The sequence below is a fragment of the Pararge aegeria genome, chromosome 6 (genome assembly GCF_905163445.1).
Source record: "Pararge aegeria chromosome 6, ilParAegt1.1, whole genome shotgun sequence".
NCBI classification, from domain to species: Eukaryota; Metazoa; Arthropoda; class Insecta; order Lepidoptera; family Nymphalidae; genus Pararge; species Pararge aegeria.
In genome coordinates, this window is record NC_053185.1 from 3,072,978 (window position 1) to 3,090,586 (window position 17,609).

The following is a 17,609-nucleotide window of genomic DNA, read 5'->3' on the forward strand; positions in this document are numbered from 1 at the left end:
ACTTATGAAGCGTTCATACATTTAACATGTTAACACTGATGTTAGTGTTTAATCAATTAACTATTACTCATTCAGGAGACGCTGACTTTACAATGAATAATTGTTTAATCAACTAACAATTATTCATTGTAAAGTCGGCGTCTCCTGGGGAATCTCCGGTTTCGGAGTGGAACGTGCGTGGGGGGTACATTGCCGAGGATCTGTGTGGTGTGGAGTATACGGATTGAAGTAATTATAAATTACACCATACAGATTATCCTACTGTTCGCGGAGTACAGCAAGTTAAGCTTGGTTTTCATAATTCTTAAAACTACATAATATGTACTATTAATTAATTATTATCTCCAGCTACTTCCGCACCACCGCCAGTGACGCCCAGTTTCCCGTGTCAAATGTGCCCGGGAGTGCAGGAGGCGATCTGTACGTGCGCGGGCGACCGGTACTTCGACGGCGAGGACTGCGTGCCCCGGGACCAGTGCCCGTGCCTCGTCGGATTCATACCGTAAGTGTGAACACCAAAACGAGCTTTCGACCAACCGCGAGCCCCAAACGCTAATACCCGTTTTCGCTATCGACGGACATGCTTAAGTTAATGCTTAAGTTAGACTGCCGACTGGCGCAGTGGGCAGCGATCAAGCTATATGAGTCCAGGGTCGTGGGTTCGATTCCCACAACTGGAAAGTGTTTCTGTGATGAACCTGAATGTTTTTCAGTGTCTGGGTTTTTGTCTGTATATTATAAGTATTAATGTGTATTATTCATAAAAATATTCATAAAAATGCGATGGAGAAAGCTATTTTGGAGTTTGGGTCGTAAGGTGCTGGAATGGCGACCCCGCACCGGTAAACGCAGCGTAGGTCGGCCCCCAACGAGGTGGACAGATGACATCCGGCGATTCGCTGGGAGCCGCTGGAGGCAAGCGGCCCAGGACCGTGTATTGTGGAACTCCCTACAAAATACCTATGTCCAGCAGTGGACGTCGATTGGTTGAGGTGATGATGATGATGATTCTGCATAAAAATATTCATCAGTCGTCTTAGTAACCATAACACAAGCTACGCTTACTTTGGGGCTAGATTGCGATGTGTGTATTGTCGTTTAATATTTATATATTCATTTAATATACTCAATCAAAGAAGATTCCTAGGCATACATTTACCGTTTAGCAATGGATTCTTACTAGGCAACTCATATAACCTAACTTGTCTATGGTGTGGTATTTTGTGTTTGTATTATAATTTTTTTAATTTTTCGTAAAGATTTGAGTTTATTAAAAAACTATAAATATAATAAAACAATATAAAAATTAATAAATATAATACCTACTGCGACAATGTACACATCGGTGCGGTTTTATTGCTAAAAACCGATCTCTGCCAGGAAACCCACTGAGGACTCTAATTCTGAAACAAAACGTCTTATACATAGAAACATGATTTTTCATTTATTGTTATTTCTTCCGTATTCGGAGTATTTAAATTCTTTGTTAAATTAAGTTATCGTACATACTAACCAGTGCATACTCTGAATACTTATAAGTAGAATTATGTGTCATTCTAGGCTAGTTTTATCCATAACTCGAAACACATGTAATCTTGTCGGTAGTCCTGATAAAAATAAACAAATAAATACAGATACCCAGTTGGCGCGACGTACCGCGGCGAAAAGTGTGACGAATGTTTCTGCAAAGTCGGAGGAGTGACGGACTGCAAGCCGGCCAAACAGTGCGAATGCGAACCGGTATGCTTATTCCCTGGTACTATTTACAGGACATACATAGCTAAAAGATGTTTTTTTAGTAGTAAGAACTCTTTAGGACCGCTCGTCCGGGGAAGTACTTTACTATGCTTATTTCTGCCGCTAAGCAGCACTTTGGGTTCCGGTCTGAAGGGCGTAGTTGTCGGTGTATCTACAGGCTCATGCGGCTTAACACCTACACCTCAGTTTGATGGACACAGGGCGGCATGTTGCAGGACGCGCTCCTCGCATGTGCTGTGAAGTGTTCCTCTGTTTATAGGCGATGGTTTTCCACTTACCATCAGGTGGGCCTTCGACTTGGTCCGTCAACTATTACGTTAAAAAAAAACGTGTGAGCCGTCACGGGATGCCTGGAAAATGTATCCAAATTTTTCTCTGTAAGTAATTGCAGATATTGCATAATGAAAAGATGAAGGATTAAAAATTTGTTCCACAAATTTAAAAAAAATACAACAAATCGATAACCACTCCTTTTTGTGTGTCGGTTAATAATGTCTGTTTACAAAATTAATATTCATTTTTATTGTTACATACGAAATACAAAAAATAAATCAAATAGCCAAAAATCAGGTTTCCCCTCCGCCTATAGATGTTTCACATCAAGAAAACATAAGATCATCGTAGAACCCGTCAACTTAGATAAGTTTTGAGATTTGGTTTAAAAGATTTAGCACAAATATCTACTTAACGTACGTGTTCTGTGGCGCAAACGCCATACGCGTTCTTATATTAACACGGGTAACTTTGACTTTTGTAGGACTTCGTCCCAAGTTTGACACCGTCCTGCGATTGCCTATGCGAGCCTTGTAAGAACGGGACCAAGATTTGCCCTACTAGCAAACTGTGCCTGAAGTTGGAGAAATGGTGCGACGGTTTACAAGACTGCCCCGATGACGAGAAGGATTGCACGACCCTGGCACCAGTCACTGAGACAGTTGTCACTACTGTCATTCCGACAGTCGCTGCCACTAAACCCACGTCGACCACTCCAGCGCCCACGACTGAAACGCCCACTACCACCACGACTGAAAAACGTAAGTTGTTGAGAAAGCGATAATCAAAGAGGGTTTTTAGAAGTGGGATATCAATTGCAGCATAACTTAAACTTTTGATCGCCATGCCATACGCGAATAACTATGCTACGTGACGCGTACCTAATAAAGTGACAGTAGTTACTTTATTTTAATTTTGCATGTGATGTATCTGATTTCTTTCAGAAAAACCTATGGTTGTGGTTTACTCCAAAACTATTAGCTTTTCGGTTTCACAGATAAGTCTCAGAAACAGTAACTAATGTACCTCCAATGCCTGTGAAGGAATATTTCGGTTTTCATTTACACGTTGTATAGAAAGAAAGAAAATACACTTATTCATGTGTTGTAACACAACACATGAATAAGTGTATTTTTGCACACAGTACATCTTAACAAACCATTTTGCAGTTCAGTGTAAAAAAACGAGCTTTTGTGTTACGTGGAAGATTCAATAAAGAAAAATTATTTAATTCAGCTCTAGAATGCCCCAAAGTGGAGTGCCCGCCAGGCTACTTTGTTCGGACAACTACAGGCCACGGAGGCTATTCAAAGCCAGGCACGTCTGACCTGCCCCCTCCTAGATCACGTAACGCCTACCAGAGGTTCTACAAAGGTGGATTCTCAAAGGGTGGACGAGGAGGATTCGCTAAGGGCGGACGAGGAGGTTTCTCTAAGACTAGCTACTCGAAAGGTGGAATATATGGTGAGGTTTTTTTTTTAATTTTTTCGATATTTTCAGGATGAGTTTTTGTAATGAGAAACATCTTTTAGCACACCTTGTAAGTAAAACCAACCCGTATGATGCTCTCTTATGCTGTTAGGCCTCTCTACTCCTCCATATATAAATTTAAGGAAACTCAAATTTATTTATTATTACTAAATTTTTCTTTGGGTCTAAGTTCTACTTTCAAGTTAGATGTTTCACATTTTGTTTTCCCGTTGTAGGCAAGCTTTTTTTTATTGATGTGAAACATCTATAGGCGAGGGTAAACCTAAATTTTGGCGTGGCGACACAGGCAGCGGCGACGCTTCGCCACGCTATATGATTTAATTTTTTACTTCGTATATAACAATAAAAATGAATATTAGTTTCAGAGTCATTATTAGCCGACTTCAAAAGAAGTGGTTATCCATTTGGTTGTATATTTTTTTATTTGTGGAACAAATTTGCAATGCTTTATCTTTTCATTATGCAATATCTGCAATAACTTACAGAAAACAATTTTGATGTTTCACATCTGCCAGGCGTCCCGTGACGGCTCACACGTGTTTTTCTAACTATTTTAATACTTTCTTTTGTAGGTCCACCCTCACGTCCGCTCCAAAACGATGCTTTCCAACTAGACAGGCCTACATTAAACAGAACCACAGCGGATACTAAGAAAGTGTGTCCAGTGTTCAAATGCATCCCTAAACTGCCCCCAATTCCTCCCAAGGGATCAACACCGGCGCCCCAAGTCTGTTCTACCCCTACCTGTCCACCACAATACACGCTGAAGCTAGAGAGTGTACCTGACAGTCTCAATTTATGTCCGCAGTAAGTATTAACTTTATCATTATCGACTCATTATCGGCCTATTACAGGGCTCAGGTCTCCAGTCACATCGGCCGAGTGCGGATTGGTAGACTTCACACACCTTTAAAAACATTATGGAGATCAGTCTGGCATGATTTACAAGTCTTACACTTTCCACCGCGAAAAATTAAGGTAACTGTTGCAAACCGCATAGTCCATTGCAAAAGTTCTCAAGATGATGTCAGAGTTTAAATTTCGAGAACTAGGTTTCCATAAAACAAAGAACTTACTGTGAGATACCTAAGTGGTGGTAAATTTTCAACAGAGGTTTAGCAAATTAGTTAAATAAAAAATAATTATGAAATTATCCTCTTCTGATTTGTAACTGGGCTGATTTTCATCCGTTCTAACGGTTTATGAAGAAATTTCTTCTGTTTCTTAGTTTCTGTTTAATAGTTGGCCTCTCCAGAGACTTGAGTGTCTTTTATCTAGCGTGATCCTGGTCACTCCAGGTCACCAAGAACTCTGAGCCAAATCTCACCCAGGATGTTGAGGAAGTCCTCGATACATTTACGAAAGAAGCAAAACAAACAGTTGTCAAATGATATTAACTCCTTTATTATTATTTGAACTTTGTAGATACGTCTGCGTGCCTCCGCCTGAACGATTCGACTACTGCAATGTAACGGGCCGCACGTTCTCCACCTTCGACGGAACAGAGTACAAATACGATATCTGTTACCACACGCTGGCGCGAGATAAACGCTCCAACGCTTGGATTATAGTCGGTTAGTATTATAAGTTAGTTATTGCGCTTAAAAAGTTTTACATTCGTATATCGAATAAAATTGTAGAACTGTTTAAGCCTGCTGTCATCTTAGACTGCACCATCGCTTACCACAATGTAAGATGACAATCATCTTAACAAATCAAGGTCAATAGAAAATATTGCTTTTTCTACATATTAATACTGTAATATTTTCGGGTTTTTAAAGAAACGCGGGCGTCATTACAAGCTTTTTTATTGTAGGGATTATATTGGTAGGGATAATTGGATTCCAGGTTTTTTTTTTATTTGCCATCTTTACACCAATTGTTTTTTGTCCAGCTCGCAAAAAATGCCTCAAGGACACCTGTCTGAATGAACTGCTAGTCCTGCAAGACGACCAACTGATCCTCGTGAAGCCAAACCTCATGATAGATTACAACGGTTATGAGTACACGATCGAGCAGACTAGCAAGATATGCTTCCAGAAGAACAGCTTTGATGTGAACCGCCTTGGCAACGGAGTGTTTGTCAAATCACGGAAATATAACTTCACGGTCTTCTATAATCCTGATGGCGATGTCAAAGTTGGAGTAAGATTTTTTTAAAGTGGATTTTACATTGCAAAATTATTGGTGTGATGACAAACAGTGTTTTTGTCACAATTTGGTAAAATTAAATAATTCTATTCTCCTCAGGTATCCAAGAAATACATGGGCTACGTTGACGGCTTATGTGGAGCTTACGATGGCCAATCCTACAATGACCGGTCAACGCCTAACGGTAGACTGGTCAACAGCATAGAACAGTTTGGTAATTCCTGGGCCAAACCAGGCCTAGCACGCGATGCGTGTGAGATCAAGGTGATTCCTCCAGCCAAACAGAACCGGTGCTTAGAAGTGTGTAAAGCTATCACGTGAGTGTAAAACTAGTTTAAACAATTACACATGGTTTTTATAAATGCGTGACTTGGTCTTCTTAAGAGTTAACTTCACTGTCACTTCACTTTTTTGGCCTGTTAGAGAAAAATGATGAGACTATTTTTTTACGATGCGCGCGCACATTGGTTTGACAGTGTACGTACACATTCAATTGTCAAATTGATTCAATACCATAAAATCACCGGAATGAGCCCATTATTTGAAAGTGAGAGAGAAACTTGGTTGCGCGATAATGAATCTATTAGGATTCCAAATTTAATTGTGTTTATCAAATCCATTTCTTTAATTATGTATATATTTTTTTTGTGATATTTAAATAAACTTTATTTAACTAGATAATGCGTTATTATAATACTTTTAATGTATTAAATAACTTTTTTCTATTGTTAGTGTCGGTTTTTCTACAAACGTTGAATAAGGCTAAGTAAAATTTTTGAAAAGATTTTAATCTTGTTACGCAAAAGAAGTATAACTTCTAACGCTTGTACTTAGGTACACACATTTTTTTTTATTGTTTTAATTCGATCATGTCGTATTGTGCCTAAGTTCAGAACCTATTTAGTGAAATCAATTATTCCTAATCAATATCCTATAACATTACACTGCTGGTTTTCGAGCCTCCAACGGGAAGGTTTTCCCATAATCTAAATGCTGGGCAGACAGTTTAGTCATCGCAGGAGATGGTAGTAGTAACACAGCCACACGGGACCTCCAACTTAAAACCACAGCGTTCACCGCTGCGCCAAGAAGTTTGCCAAAAAATTACAATACTGGGAAATTGTAAAGACGCTAGATGGCGCTCTTTCTTAAAACTCGAAGTCCTTGACGTTTCAAAAGTGATTATAAACTGCCTACTTGAAATAAATTAATTTTGAATTAACTTTTACACAATCGCATAAATGAACGTAGCCAGTAAATCTCACACAATCTGTTCCCGCTTCTGATTATACTTGCCGAGATGATATCACAAAGAGATATAATATAAAAACAGAATAAAAACGTTACTAGGAAACTTACACTTGGTACTAAAGAACTCCATTCTGAACACATTTTTTGCAGTGAAGAGCCAATCGCACAATGCGCTCGAGTCCTAAACCTGGACAAGTGGAGGAGCATATGTTTGGAAAACGTGTGCAAATGCGCCGAAACTGTCGTCAATGGCACGAAGAAAACCGAGGAGGAATGTCGCTGTTTGCTCCTGGAAAAGCTTGTGGCGGAATGCTTGGCGGCGGACAAGGACTTGGATATAGCCAGCTGGAGGATACAGATGAATTGCCGTAAGTAGAATTCATGACATCATGATTCGTATGGCGTAGAAAGAGCACCATCTTTGGTCCCTAGATCATAGTTAACTTTTACGCGATCGAATAGATAAAGAATCTCGCAACGACGCACTGAGGCTACTCAGCAATTCACACCTTGCGCACACGTCTAAGTTTTCGTGTTTATTCACTTTTTAAACAATCAAATATCTCTTGCTTTAACGGCAAAAGAAAAAAAGGTGAGGAAACCTACATACTCGAGGGTACTTCATGAAAGTAATTATAATAAACAATCTTTATTTATTACAAGTGCCCATTTTATTTAAATAAATTTACTACGCCAAAACACACATCGCCATCTAGCCCCAAAGTAAGCCTAGCTTGTGTTATGGGTATTTAGATGACTGATTAATATTTTTAAGAAAGATATGCATAAATATTTATTATATACAGATAAACAGCCATTCATGTTTATCACAAAAACATTCGAACCCACAGCATTGGACTCAGAAAGCAGAGTTGTTGCTCACTGCATAAAAACGCATTTACTGAATCTTTATAGTAATACTGTTCTCAAAGACGTGTTAGGTCTACCAAACCGCACTTGACCAGCGTGGCGGACGAAGTACGGCCAAAACCCTGCTCACTCTGAGAGCAGACCCGTGCTCTGTAGTGGGCCTATAATGGGTTGATAATGATGATACAAATTCTTGATAATATCGATTGGATCAAAATCGATATAACATTACAGTTATTCAAAAACAATAAACTCTTTTTCTATAAATAGTAAATTTCTTTTCCCATTGTTTATTATTGATATCACGTCGGAGATGTTAGCAAAGCTGACTGCTTCCAACAAACTCTGCTAAAGAAATTCACAAACGCATAGTGAGCTCGCTGTAACAATAGTGTTTTAGCACATATTTATATTGACTCCGATTGGCGCAGTGGGCAGCGACCCTGCTTTCTGAGTCCAAGGCCGTGGGTTCGATTGTCACAACTAGAAAATGTTAGCGTGATGAACACGAATGTTTTTCAGTGTCTGGGTGTTTATCGGTATTTTATAAGTATTTATGTATAATATTCTTAAAAATATTCATCAGTTATCTTATCCATAACGCAAGCTACGCTTACTTAGGGTCTAGATGGCGATGTATGTATTGTCTTAGTATATTCATTTATTTATTTTAAGCTTATGTATTGTAAGGTCCGGAATTGTCATCGGAATCATGTTATGAAAGCGTTTGCGTAACCTCGCAGAGGACTTTTGCACCAGATATCACAAATGACATTACTATTCCAGCGGCCGAATGTCCTCCGCCACTCGTCCACTACGATTGCTACCGGAAACCCTGCGAGCCCACGTGTGCAGCCATCAATAGCGGAGTCAGTACGTGCGCCGCTGAGGACGGACAGTGTTTCCCGGGCTGCTACTGCCCAGAAGGCACTCTGCGCAAGGGTGACCAGTGCGTGGCCCCATCGGACTGTCTAGACTGTGAGTAAAATATATACGTAACCTGTTGGTTACCTGTGGAATTAAGAATATTGAAGCATCAAAAACCACTCCACTTTAGTAGTGTTTCTCGGAGGTTAGGAGTAGAGTTATTATTTACCTCTAATGTTCTAAACGTTTACCATAAATTTGGATTTCTGAATTCTGGTAAATTTACTTTGTAGTTGTGCATTAGGCTGCCCGCTCATAGTCAATATTGTTGAAAATATTTCTTGCCAATACATCAATATGCGAATAATATTGACGTGTGTGTGGTGGGAGCTTTAAAGCTTTCAATACATTAAAAAAAAGATATTTTACACTAGTATTTCTCTACGACGTATTGTACGTACGTACTTAACGCTAGTAAGTAATATTACAATTTTTTTTTCATTGGGCCAACTTGTAATATTAAACCCATACCTCTGAAGATATTCTAGGTGGCATCGTACAAGAAAGCTAAATTGCTCTTCTTCCTCTTTATAGTTAGGGTGGTAACTAGCCACAGCTGAAGTCTCAGAAATTCCAAGTATCCAAATCGCCCCCGCCGTCAATCGAACCTTTTAAGAGTACAGCACTCACGCAAGGTGGTCCAAACATGAGGCAGGTTAGAGAAAATTGAGTAAGCACAGACACAAACACTCCGTCATGTGTACGCAGGCACGTGCACGGGTGTGGGCACGCCCGCCAAGTACGTGACGTTCGAAGGGGATGACCTGCCCTTCCTCGGGAACTGCACTTACCTCGCCTCCCGCGACACCAATGACACCGGCTACCACAAATACCAGGTATACTTTATATAATCTCACCCTTTTTCTTATTTTTCAGCCCTATATATCTATCTACATATATAAAAGAGAAGTGTGTGGGTTTGTTTCGTATAGGCTCCGAAACGGCTGGACCGATTTCAATGAAACTTACAGGGAATCTCCGGATTGACCTAGTGAGTAATTCTGTAAAGTTTGGTGACGATCGGAGCACTCCAATTTTTGAACTGTCAAACTGTCAAATACAGCTTTTATTTACTATGATGATATTCTATTGTTGGGTGTACATGGGTGTAGATAATGATCTTCACCCACTCGAGAAGAGAATAGAAGAGAATGAATACGGAGAGAAATAACTTTAAATATAAAAGGGAACTTAAAATATAAAACATCAGGAGAAATTCGACGTAAAAGGGCGGGAAACTTTGCACATAGCGGACGCTTTTTGTAAAGCAACATCACCTGAGGATGCTCCGGTTTCGGAGCGTAACGTGCGTAAAGGGGTACACTGCCGAAGATCTGTTTGGGAGTATAAAGATTAAATAAATTATAAATTATAGGATACAGATACTCCTGCTTTTCGCGGAGTATAGCAAATTGAGCTTTATTTTCATAATATGAATGTAATAGTTTACTTTATTATAAACTAGCTCTTGCCCGCGACTTCGTCCGTGTTTTTTTATTGTTTTTTAAAGCTTGTACATAGCTAGTCTACGATTTTAACACAATATGTGTAGAGTATAGATATGGAGCGGTGATAGCCTAGTGGGTAGGACTACGGCTTCATTTTCGACGGAGCCGAATTCCAACCCCGACAAGCACATCGAACTTTTCTAAGTTATGTGCGTTTCGTTTTATGCATTAAACATCACTTGCATTAACGGTGAAAAAAAAACATCGTCAGGTAACCTGATTCAGTCAGTAATGGGTAAGCGGCAATAGCCTAGTGAGTAAAGCTTCGACTTTCCTTTCGTGGAGTACGAGTTCGAGCCTCGGCACGCAGCACTGTCTTTTCGGAGTTATGTGCGTTTTAATTTAATCATTTGAAATATTGCTTTCTTTAAACGGTGAAGGAAAACAGCGTGAATAAACTTGCATGCTTGAGAGTTCTCCATAATGTTCTCAATGGCGTGTGAAGTCCACCAATCTGCACTCAGTCAGCGTGGTAGACTACGGCCTAAACCCTCCTCAGTCGGAGAGGAGACCCGTGACCTGTAGTTGGCCGGTAATGGGTTGATGACGACGATTGATGATTATAGAAAAATTATGGCTGCCATTTTGTTCTATACAGGTTTACTCCACCAATGGTCCATGCGCTGACAGTCCCAGCATGGTATGCACTAAGGCTTTACACCTCATACAGGAGAAGAACTTCATCAATATCACCAAAGACGCAAACACCAAGAAGGTGAGGAAATTTAAGTCTTTTGTCTATTTGAGTTTAAATATTATTTTTATACAACAAAAAGCATCCCAAAAAATTACATCAGCGTGATGAAATATTATTTTACACAAACTTTAGTAACTCAGCTGCGAAAATTAATCTTCAATTCAAAATAATTTATTTCATAAGTAGTTTTTGTGATAATTATATTATTTTTAATCTCTTAATTTTAATATTATTTTATATTCCTGAAATGAAATATTTATTCTTTCTTGCTGCAAGAAGGATACATAGAAATTGTAAGTCTTTATTAGTATGAGTATTATATCAGCTGACATAATGCTTGATTGGCGCAGATTACAGCTTTCTGAGTCCAAGACCGTGGGTTCGATTCCCAAAACTGGAAAATGTTTGTGTGATGAAAATGAAAGTTTTCCAGTGTGTGGATGTTTATCTGTATATTATACTTAAGTATTAAAGTATATTATTCATCAAAATATTCATCAGTCATCTTAGTAACCATAACACAAGCTACGCTTAGCTAGATGGCGATGTGTGTATTGTCTTAGTTTATTTATTTATTTCTTTATACGTTCATTTCAATCTGTCCTAATTTTTTTATTATTGTATTAATGTACAGTGCAGTGGGATGATAGAGTACTTTAATCTGTAATTATTATTCTTTACCAGCTTATTACAATCGTGAATGGCATGCCTGTCTACAAATACCCATTCACCAAGGATTGGGTCACCGTCAGCTTGCTTAACGGACAAGATGTCAACATCAATTTACCTGAACTACATGTTGAGGTGAGTTAACAATTATTTCGTATTATGGGTGGAGGATTTACGGAGTCGCTAGCTGTTGCCCGTGTTCAATAGTAAGAGGCAATAGTTAAATAGGCACATAGATGGCACTTTTGATGCGTTGATTACATACAAAATGTGTACATAGTAGTGAGTAGTGATGACGATAAATACATTCGTAAACTTAAAACTAAAGCTACGAGGATTCCCAACGCGCCCTTGTCTAAGAAGAAGCCCACAATAAACGTAACCGGGTGTCCTTTTTGTTATCACCATCTCACATTGTCATTTGAAAATATTTAAGAAGCAACCTGGTTAGAGCAATAGTTCACACCCAGGCTTGTTTATCGTTAACGTAATCCTTTTTACTATAATGGGATTTTTCTATAAGCTTTCGCTTAATACAAACTTTGAACTTTTTTAGAGACATCGCCAAGATATCAACCGGTAATTTTTTGTTAAATTGTACACTTTCCTTTAAATGAGTTACTTATTTTATATAGCCTAGTGTAGTTGTTGGGGTATTTTACAAATCCCGTGGGAACGGATTGTTTTCATGGGATAAAAAGCGTATATTAATCTCCGTCCTTCCAATCAACTCTATGCCAAAAATCAATATTTTGCGTAGTTAGGGCGCAAAGTAAGGACAAACACACTTTCGCATTGATAATTTTAATTGGGATTAGTACTAGTATACGGGGAATTCAGCAATTAATACAACTGCTGGTTTGGTATAGGGACGGCCGTATGGTGGCGTAGCAATCTTTTGGAGAAGAGGTCTATTCGATTCAGTGTCGGTGCTAAAGTGTCAGAACGATCGACTAGCTGCTATAAACATTTGGGCGATGGCCCGAGTATTGATAATATTTAGTATATATATGCCTGTAGATGTAGTAAAAAATATACCTACTTGATTCCGAGAATGTTTATGTAGCTTTTAATATCTCATGTAAGTTTTTTTTTTATTTAGTTTAGTTTTTAATTATTCTGTTATACATAATATTGTAGATAGGTCATAGTTACTTAATAATTATCTTTATATATATATTTCTTGTGTGCGTGTGTATGTCACTGAACTCCTCCTAGACGGCTGGACCGATTTGAATGAATTTTTTGGTAGACGTTTGGGTGGAACTCTGGATGGTTTAGATTCACAAATTAGCCCGACAGATGGCGCTGGGGTCCGCTAGTATACATATATATATATATATATTACTAGTGGACCCAGCAGTCTTCGTCCGACCCGGTAAAGCAGCGCCACCTACCAGGACCCATAATGTTTTCAAACCAACCAGAAACCCATTGAAATACACACATAAAATTACATCAAAATCTGTGCAGAGGAGTACTTAGGTGACAATCATACGTACATGAGAATTATATATATTACCTTTGCTTTTTAGTATTTTCTGTTGAAACCTTACCTGGACTTCAAAAAATATTTCAAGACCTAAATTAGCCAAATCGGTCCAGCCGTTCTCGAGTTTTAGTGAGACTAACGAACAGCAATTCATTTTTATATGTATAGATTAGTATACGTCTTAGTAGATTAGTATATAATGATATCATCATCCTGTTTATGTGTTAATTTCACACAACTGAAGACCCCTCCGTCCACGTTGCTCCAATAAATTGGCGTCCTTAGGTAACTAACTATGGCTCTTAGGTTACTATTATAAAAGAAGGAAGTATGGTTGATTTCGGACGACCCAAAATTCTTCGCCTCATTTCTCTTTGCTCGTAATTCTCATTTCAATGATCAATCATTTATTTCTTACCAATTATTATTTGAAGTGGTGATAGTCAGGGGGTTAGGGGGGCGTTTTAAGCAATTAAAATATCACTCGCTTCAACGGTGAAGGTAAACATCGTGAGGAAACCTACATACCTGAGAGTTCTCCATAATGTTCTCAAAGGTGTGTGAAGTCCACCAATCCGCACTCAGCCAGCGTGGTGGTCTACGGCCTTAACCCCTTCTCATTGTGGGAAGAGACCAGTGCCTTGTAGTGGGCCGCTAATGGGGGTGACATGATGAAGATAAATTATTACTTTGGTACTTACCTCTCAGTAGCTCCTGTGATAACTTGCGAGAAAAACGGACACACCATATTGAATCTTGTTATACTTAATTATAAATTCCATATTTAGGTGACAGTGTTGCAAGCGAAGATGGAGTTCACCGTGCAAGTGCCATCACAGCTCTACGCCAATCGCACTCAGGGACTGTGTGGAGTTTGCGCCGGATACCAACAGCAACTCATCACTAGTAACGGAACTGTTGCGGAGAACTTCGACGAGGTATTTAGTTTCGCATTTTCACGTGCATCTGCCCTGTATGTGCATATTATTTTTAACGTCATAGTACTGTGCTTTCTAATTCCAAGGCCGTGGGTTTTATTCCCACAACTGGAAAATCTTTGTATGAACATAAATGTTTATCAAGTGTCTGGGTGTTTCTCGGTATTATAAGTATTTATGTATGTTAATTATAAAAATAATCATCAGTCATCTTAGTAACCATAACACAAGCTACGCTTACTTTGGGGCTAGATGGCGATGTGTGTATTGTCGTAGTATATTTACCTATGGAAAATTAGCGCTTGAATGGTTGTATCTGCGAATGCTGAAAACCAGCTACCCGTTAGAAGGATATTGCAGCTTTTATATTATTGAAAACATTACAGGAGAATGGAATTCTTTCTAATTCAGCGGATTTATATAAGGCAAGTAAGGCTATAATCGATTAAATATAATACATACGTATTTACCCTTATGTGGTTAGTATTATGTCTTCTCTTGTGTGTTAAGCACAATATAAATTAATTCTTACTGGCGCAAGAGTCGCAAACGTATTTCTGTAGTTATTGAAAATGCGTAAGACGAATTCAAGTCGACCGCATCGAATAGGTTTCTGCGATTCTTTAGTAGGTCCGATGCAAGGCAAATCTGTAGTGCCGATTTAAAAGCAATTTTTTTGGAACGAGATGAATATGCTTAGCCATTTTTAAGGATCACCAGTAGCGGCGCCCAAAGTTACTTCTAAGTAAATCAAAAAATATATTTACTAGATAAATAAAACAAGTTTCCATAAAACCTAATCACATTTTCTTATATGACAATTTTATTATGATAAGTGACAAGTACAAGACGTAAGCTTTTAATAACGGGCCAGGATTGCTGGTTAGAAATCGTATGCTTAGGTTAACTGCATATCCTTCGTTGGCCTTCGGCTGCTGTAAAAATGGAGAGTTAATGGTAACTTTTCTTACAGTACGGGAAGAGTTGGCAAGCAACACCAGAAATACTGAACACTTTGAAGGTGCCCCTGCAAGAGCAATGCGACGAAGCCCCTCCGCGGCCCGAGTGTGTGCTGCCACCCATAGAATCCAACCCTTGCTACAACATCAACAATGTGGCGAAGTTCGGAGCGGTGCGTATAAACATTCATCATCATCGTCTTCGTCACCTTGTCATCATATTTTGACGACCTTCCTGGCGCATCGGTAAGCGCTGTGGTTTTAGATGAGTGGTCCCCGACAGAGTTAACTTCGGAATTGCCGATTCCTGACCATGTTCGTGCATTTCATGACGTAAGCTTTGTCACCCCTTTATACAAGGACTGAAAATTTTTACCTAACAAATGATTAACAATAAGAAAGCAACATCATCAGTGGCAGAGAATCTGTTCTGTAGATTCCCATACAATGGTGTACAAAACATTAACAGATCAAATGTCGTATAGAAAATTTGATATTGCACAAATTACATCTGGGAAATTTGGTGTGCTTTGATGTTTTTGGGTTTTATGGGATTTTTCTATTTTCTACTTTAATCACGATGCTGGTGCAAAAAATATATAAATAAAACACCTTGCGTATAGATAAACTACTAAATTAAGTTTCAATTGAATCTATACGAAGGTTCTACCCAATGCAATGCAATGGAGACACAAAAGAAGTACGTACCTACTCATTTAACTCAGACCCAGCTAAGTACTACATCCCGTTTAATATGATGTCAATAAAAAAATGTGTTTACAGTGCCATGCCCTAGTTGAACCTGAGCCCTACATATCGCTGTGTGAAGATGAACTGTGCGAGTCCAATTCCACAAATGCCTGCCCCATCCTCGAGAGATACGCCGCTGATTGTCGCAAGCAAGGCGTCTGTCTGGACTGGAGATCGGACCTGTGCCCCTACCCATGGTGAGTGCCTATCATGAGCCTACATCCCAATGCAGAACACAGGCATTCTTACTTCACTGCAGTACGCTTATCACAAGATTTGCTCGCTCGCAATCGAAGAGTCATTATCGAGTATCTAATTACTTGAACATCGGTCATTTTTCACCTTTCAGTATGTAATAAAATCTAAGCACTCGCTATTTCATTAATTTTTTTTTATATTGTATTAAAGCTCAAATTTCCCTGCAACTCTTAAGCTAGCTTTAAAAGCCCTAGGGCTTTTGGCAGAACGTTTGTAAAATAAAAATCAGATGTACAGGATTTGCGACTGTAATTCTAAAGAGATAGGCCCACTTCACTTTGACGGTAGGGAGTTTGTTATGCGAAAACAAATTCTCAATTGCTAGCGAGCAAATTTGTACCTACTAAGACTGCACGTTGTAGGGTATGGAGTTGTTCTCAATCTTACATTGGGTCTTCCATTTAAAATGAAAGATTTAAGCTTAGTTGAAAGTGACGTTACATTATATGGGGCCCTCATGTAAATAATTTATCGAACAGGCTTAGTTCTGCTGCCTATGCGGTAAAGAAGATACGCCATATGACCGACGTAGAAACTGCAAGACTGGTATATTTTAGTTACTTTCACAGCATTATGTCATATGGAATTTTACTTTGGGGTAATGCTGCTGATATTAGCACTATTTTCGTGCTGCAGAAGAGGGCTGTTCGTTCTATCTACAAAATGGGTCCGAGAGAGTCATTGAGAGATAAATTTAAAGATTTTAAAATAATGACAGTGTATAGTCAGTACATATTTGAAAATTTAATGTACGTTCATAAAAACATTTCTAAATTTAAGAAAAAATGTGACTGCAATAATTTAAACATTAGAAGTAAGAATAAACTTACAGTGCAATATACTAGGTTACATAAAATTCATAATTCGTTTAAAGGAAATTGCATACAATTCTACAATAAACTACCAATTGTCATCTTGGAGATGTCTCTTAAAAAGTTCAAAGTTTGTATTAAACGTAAAATTATAGAAAAGTCCTATTATAGTATAAAGGACTACGTAAACGATAAAAAAAGCTTAGGTGTAAATTATTGCTCTAACCAGGTTGCTCTTCTAATAATATAAAATGACATTGTGAGATGGTGATAACAAAAAAAAAAAAAACACCCGGCTAAGTTTGTTGTGGGCTTCTTCTTAGACCAGGACGCGTTTGGAACCCTCGTAGCTTTAGTTTTAATTTTACGAATGTGGTTATCGCCATCATCTCACTACCGTGTGGTTCTTATGTACGCATCAAAAGTGCCACCTGTGGGCCTACTTGAATAAAGATATTTTTGACTTTGACTTTGACTTTGACTTTGACTATATGAAATATACATTCAGTGTATGGATATTAACTTTAGTATTCTAAAGTATGCATGAAAATACACTAATGAAGTTTTAACTGTGTGTTACGAATATGTCGGGGCTTACAAATAAACGTGGCATAGCTTCGGAATAGATAAGTCAAATTTCAAAGTCATGTGATAGATGGCGCTGTTTGGTTTTTTTTTTATATTGCATCGCACTATGTAGAAGGTAGATGCTTTACAAATAACGGTAGAAGTCTTTGGTTAAAGGTAGAATTACAGTGAGCCAAATCTTGGTCTTATCATTTAGCACTCTGGTTTGGTGAAGGTG

At 38.6% G+C, this 17,609-nt stretch overlaps 1 protein-coding gene across 3 annotated transcripts in view; it reads left to right on the plus strand.

Annotated features, from left to right (window-relative positions):
* The window catches only part of LOC120624559 (hemocytin), an 89,075-nt gene that overhangs the window by 55,783 nt on the left and 15,683 nt on the right, over positions 1-17,609 (plus strand). For all 3 annotated transcript variants that reach the window (XM_039891190.1, XM_039891191.1, XM_039891189.1), the window contains 16 exons: positions 349-502; positions 1,635-1,740; positions 2,516-2,792; positions 3,268-3,495; positions 4,095-4,329; positions 4,948-5,096; positions 5,417-5,667; positions 5,773-5,990; positions 7,075-7,292; positions 8,581-8,772; positions 9,430-9,557; positions 10,828-10,944; positions 11,611-11,730; positions 13,876-14,025; positions 14,999-15,157; positions 15,768-15,931. In XM_039891190.1, coding sequence (XP_039747124.1) covers positions 349-502; positions 1,635-1,740; positions 2,516-2,792; positions 3,268-3,495; positions 4,095-4,329; positions 4,948-5,096; positions 5,417-5,667; positions 5,773-5,990; positions 7,075-7,292; positions 8,581-8,772; positions 9,430-9,557; positions 10,828-10,944; positions 11,611-11,730; positions 13,876-14,025; positions 14,999-15,157; positions 15,768-15,931 — 2,866 coding nt within the window. The remainder of the gene's footprint in view (positions 1-348; positions 503-1,634; positions 1,741-2,515; positions 2,793-3,267; positions 3,496-4,094; positions 4,330-4,947; positions 5,097-5,416; positions 5,668-5,772; positions 5,991-7,074; positions 7,293-8,580; positions 8,773-9,429; positions 9,558-10,827; positions 10,945-11,610; positions 11,731-13,875; positions 14,026-14,998; positions 15,158-15,767; positions 15,932-17,609) is intronic.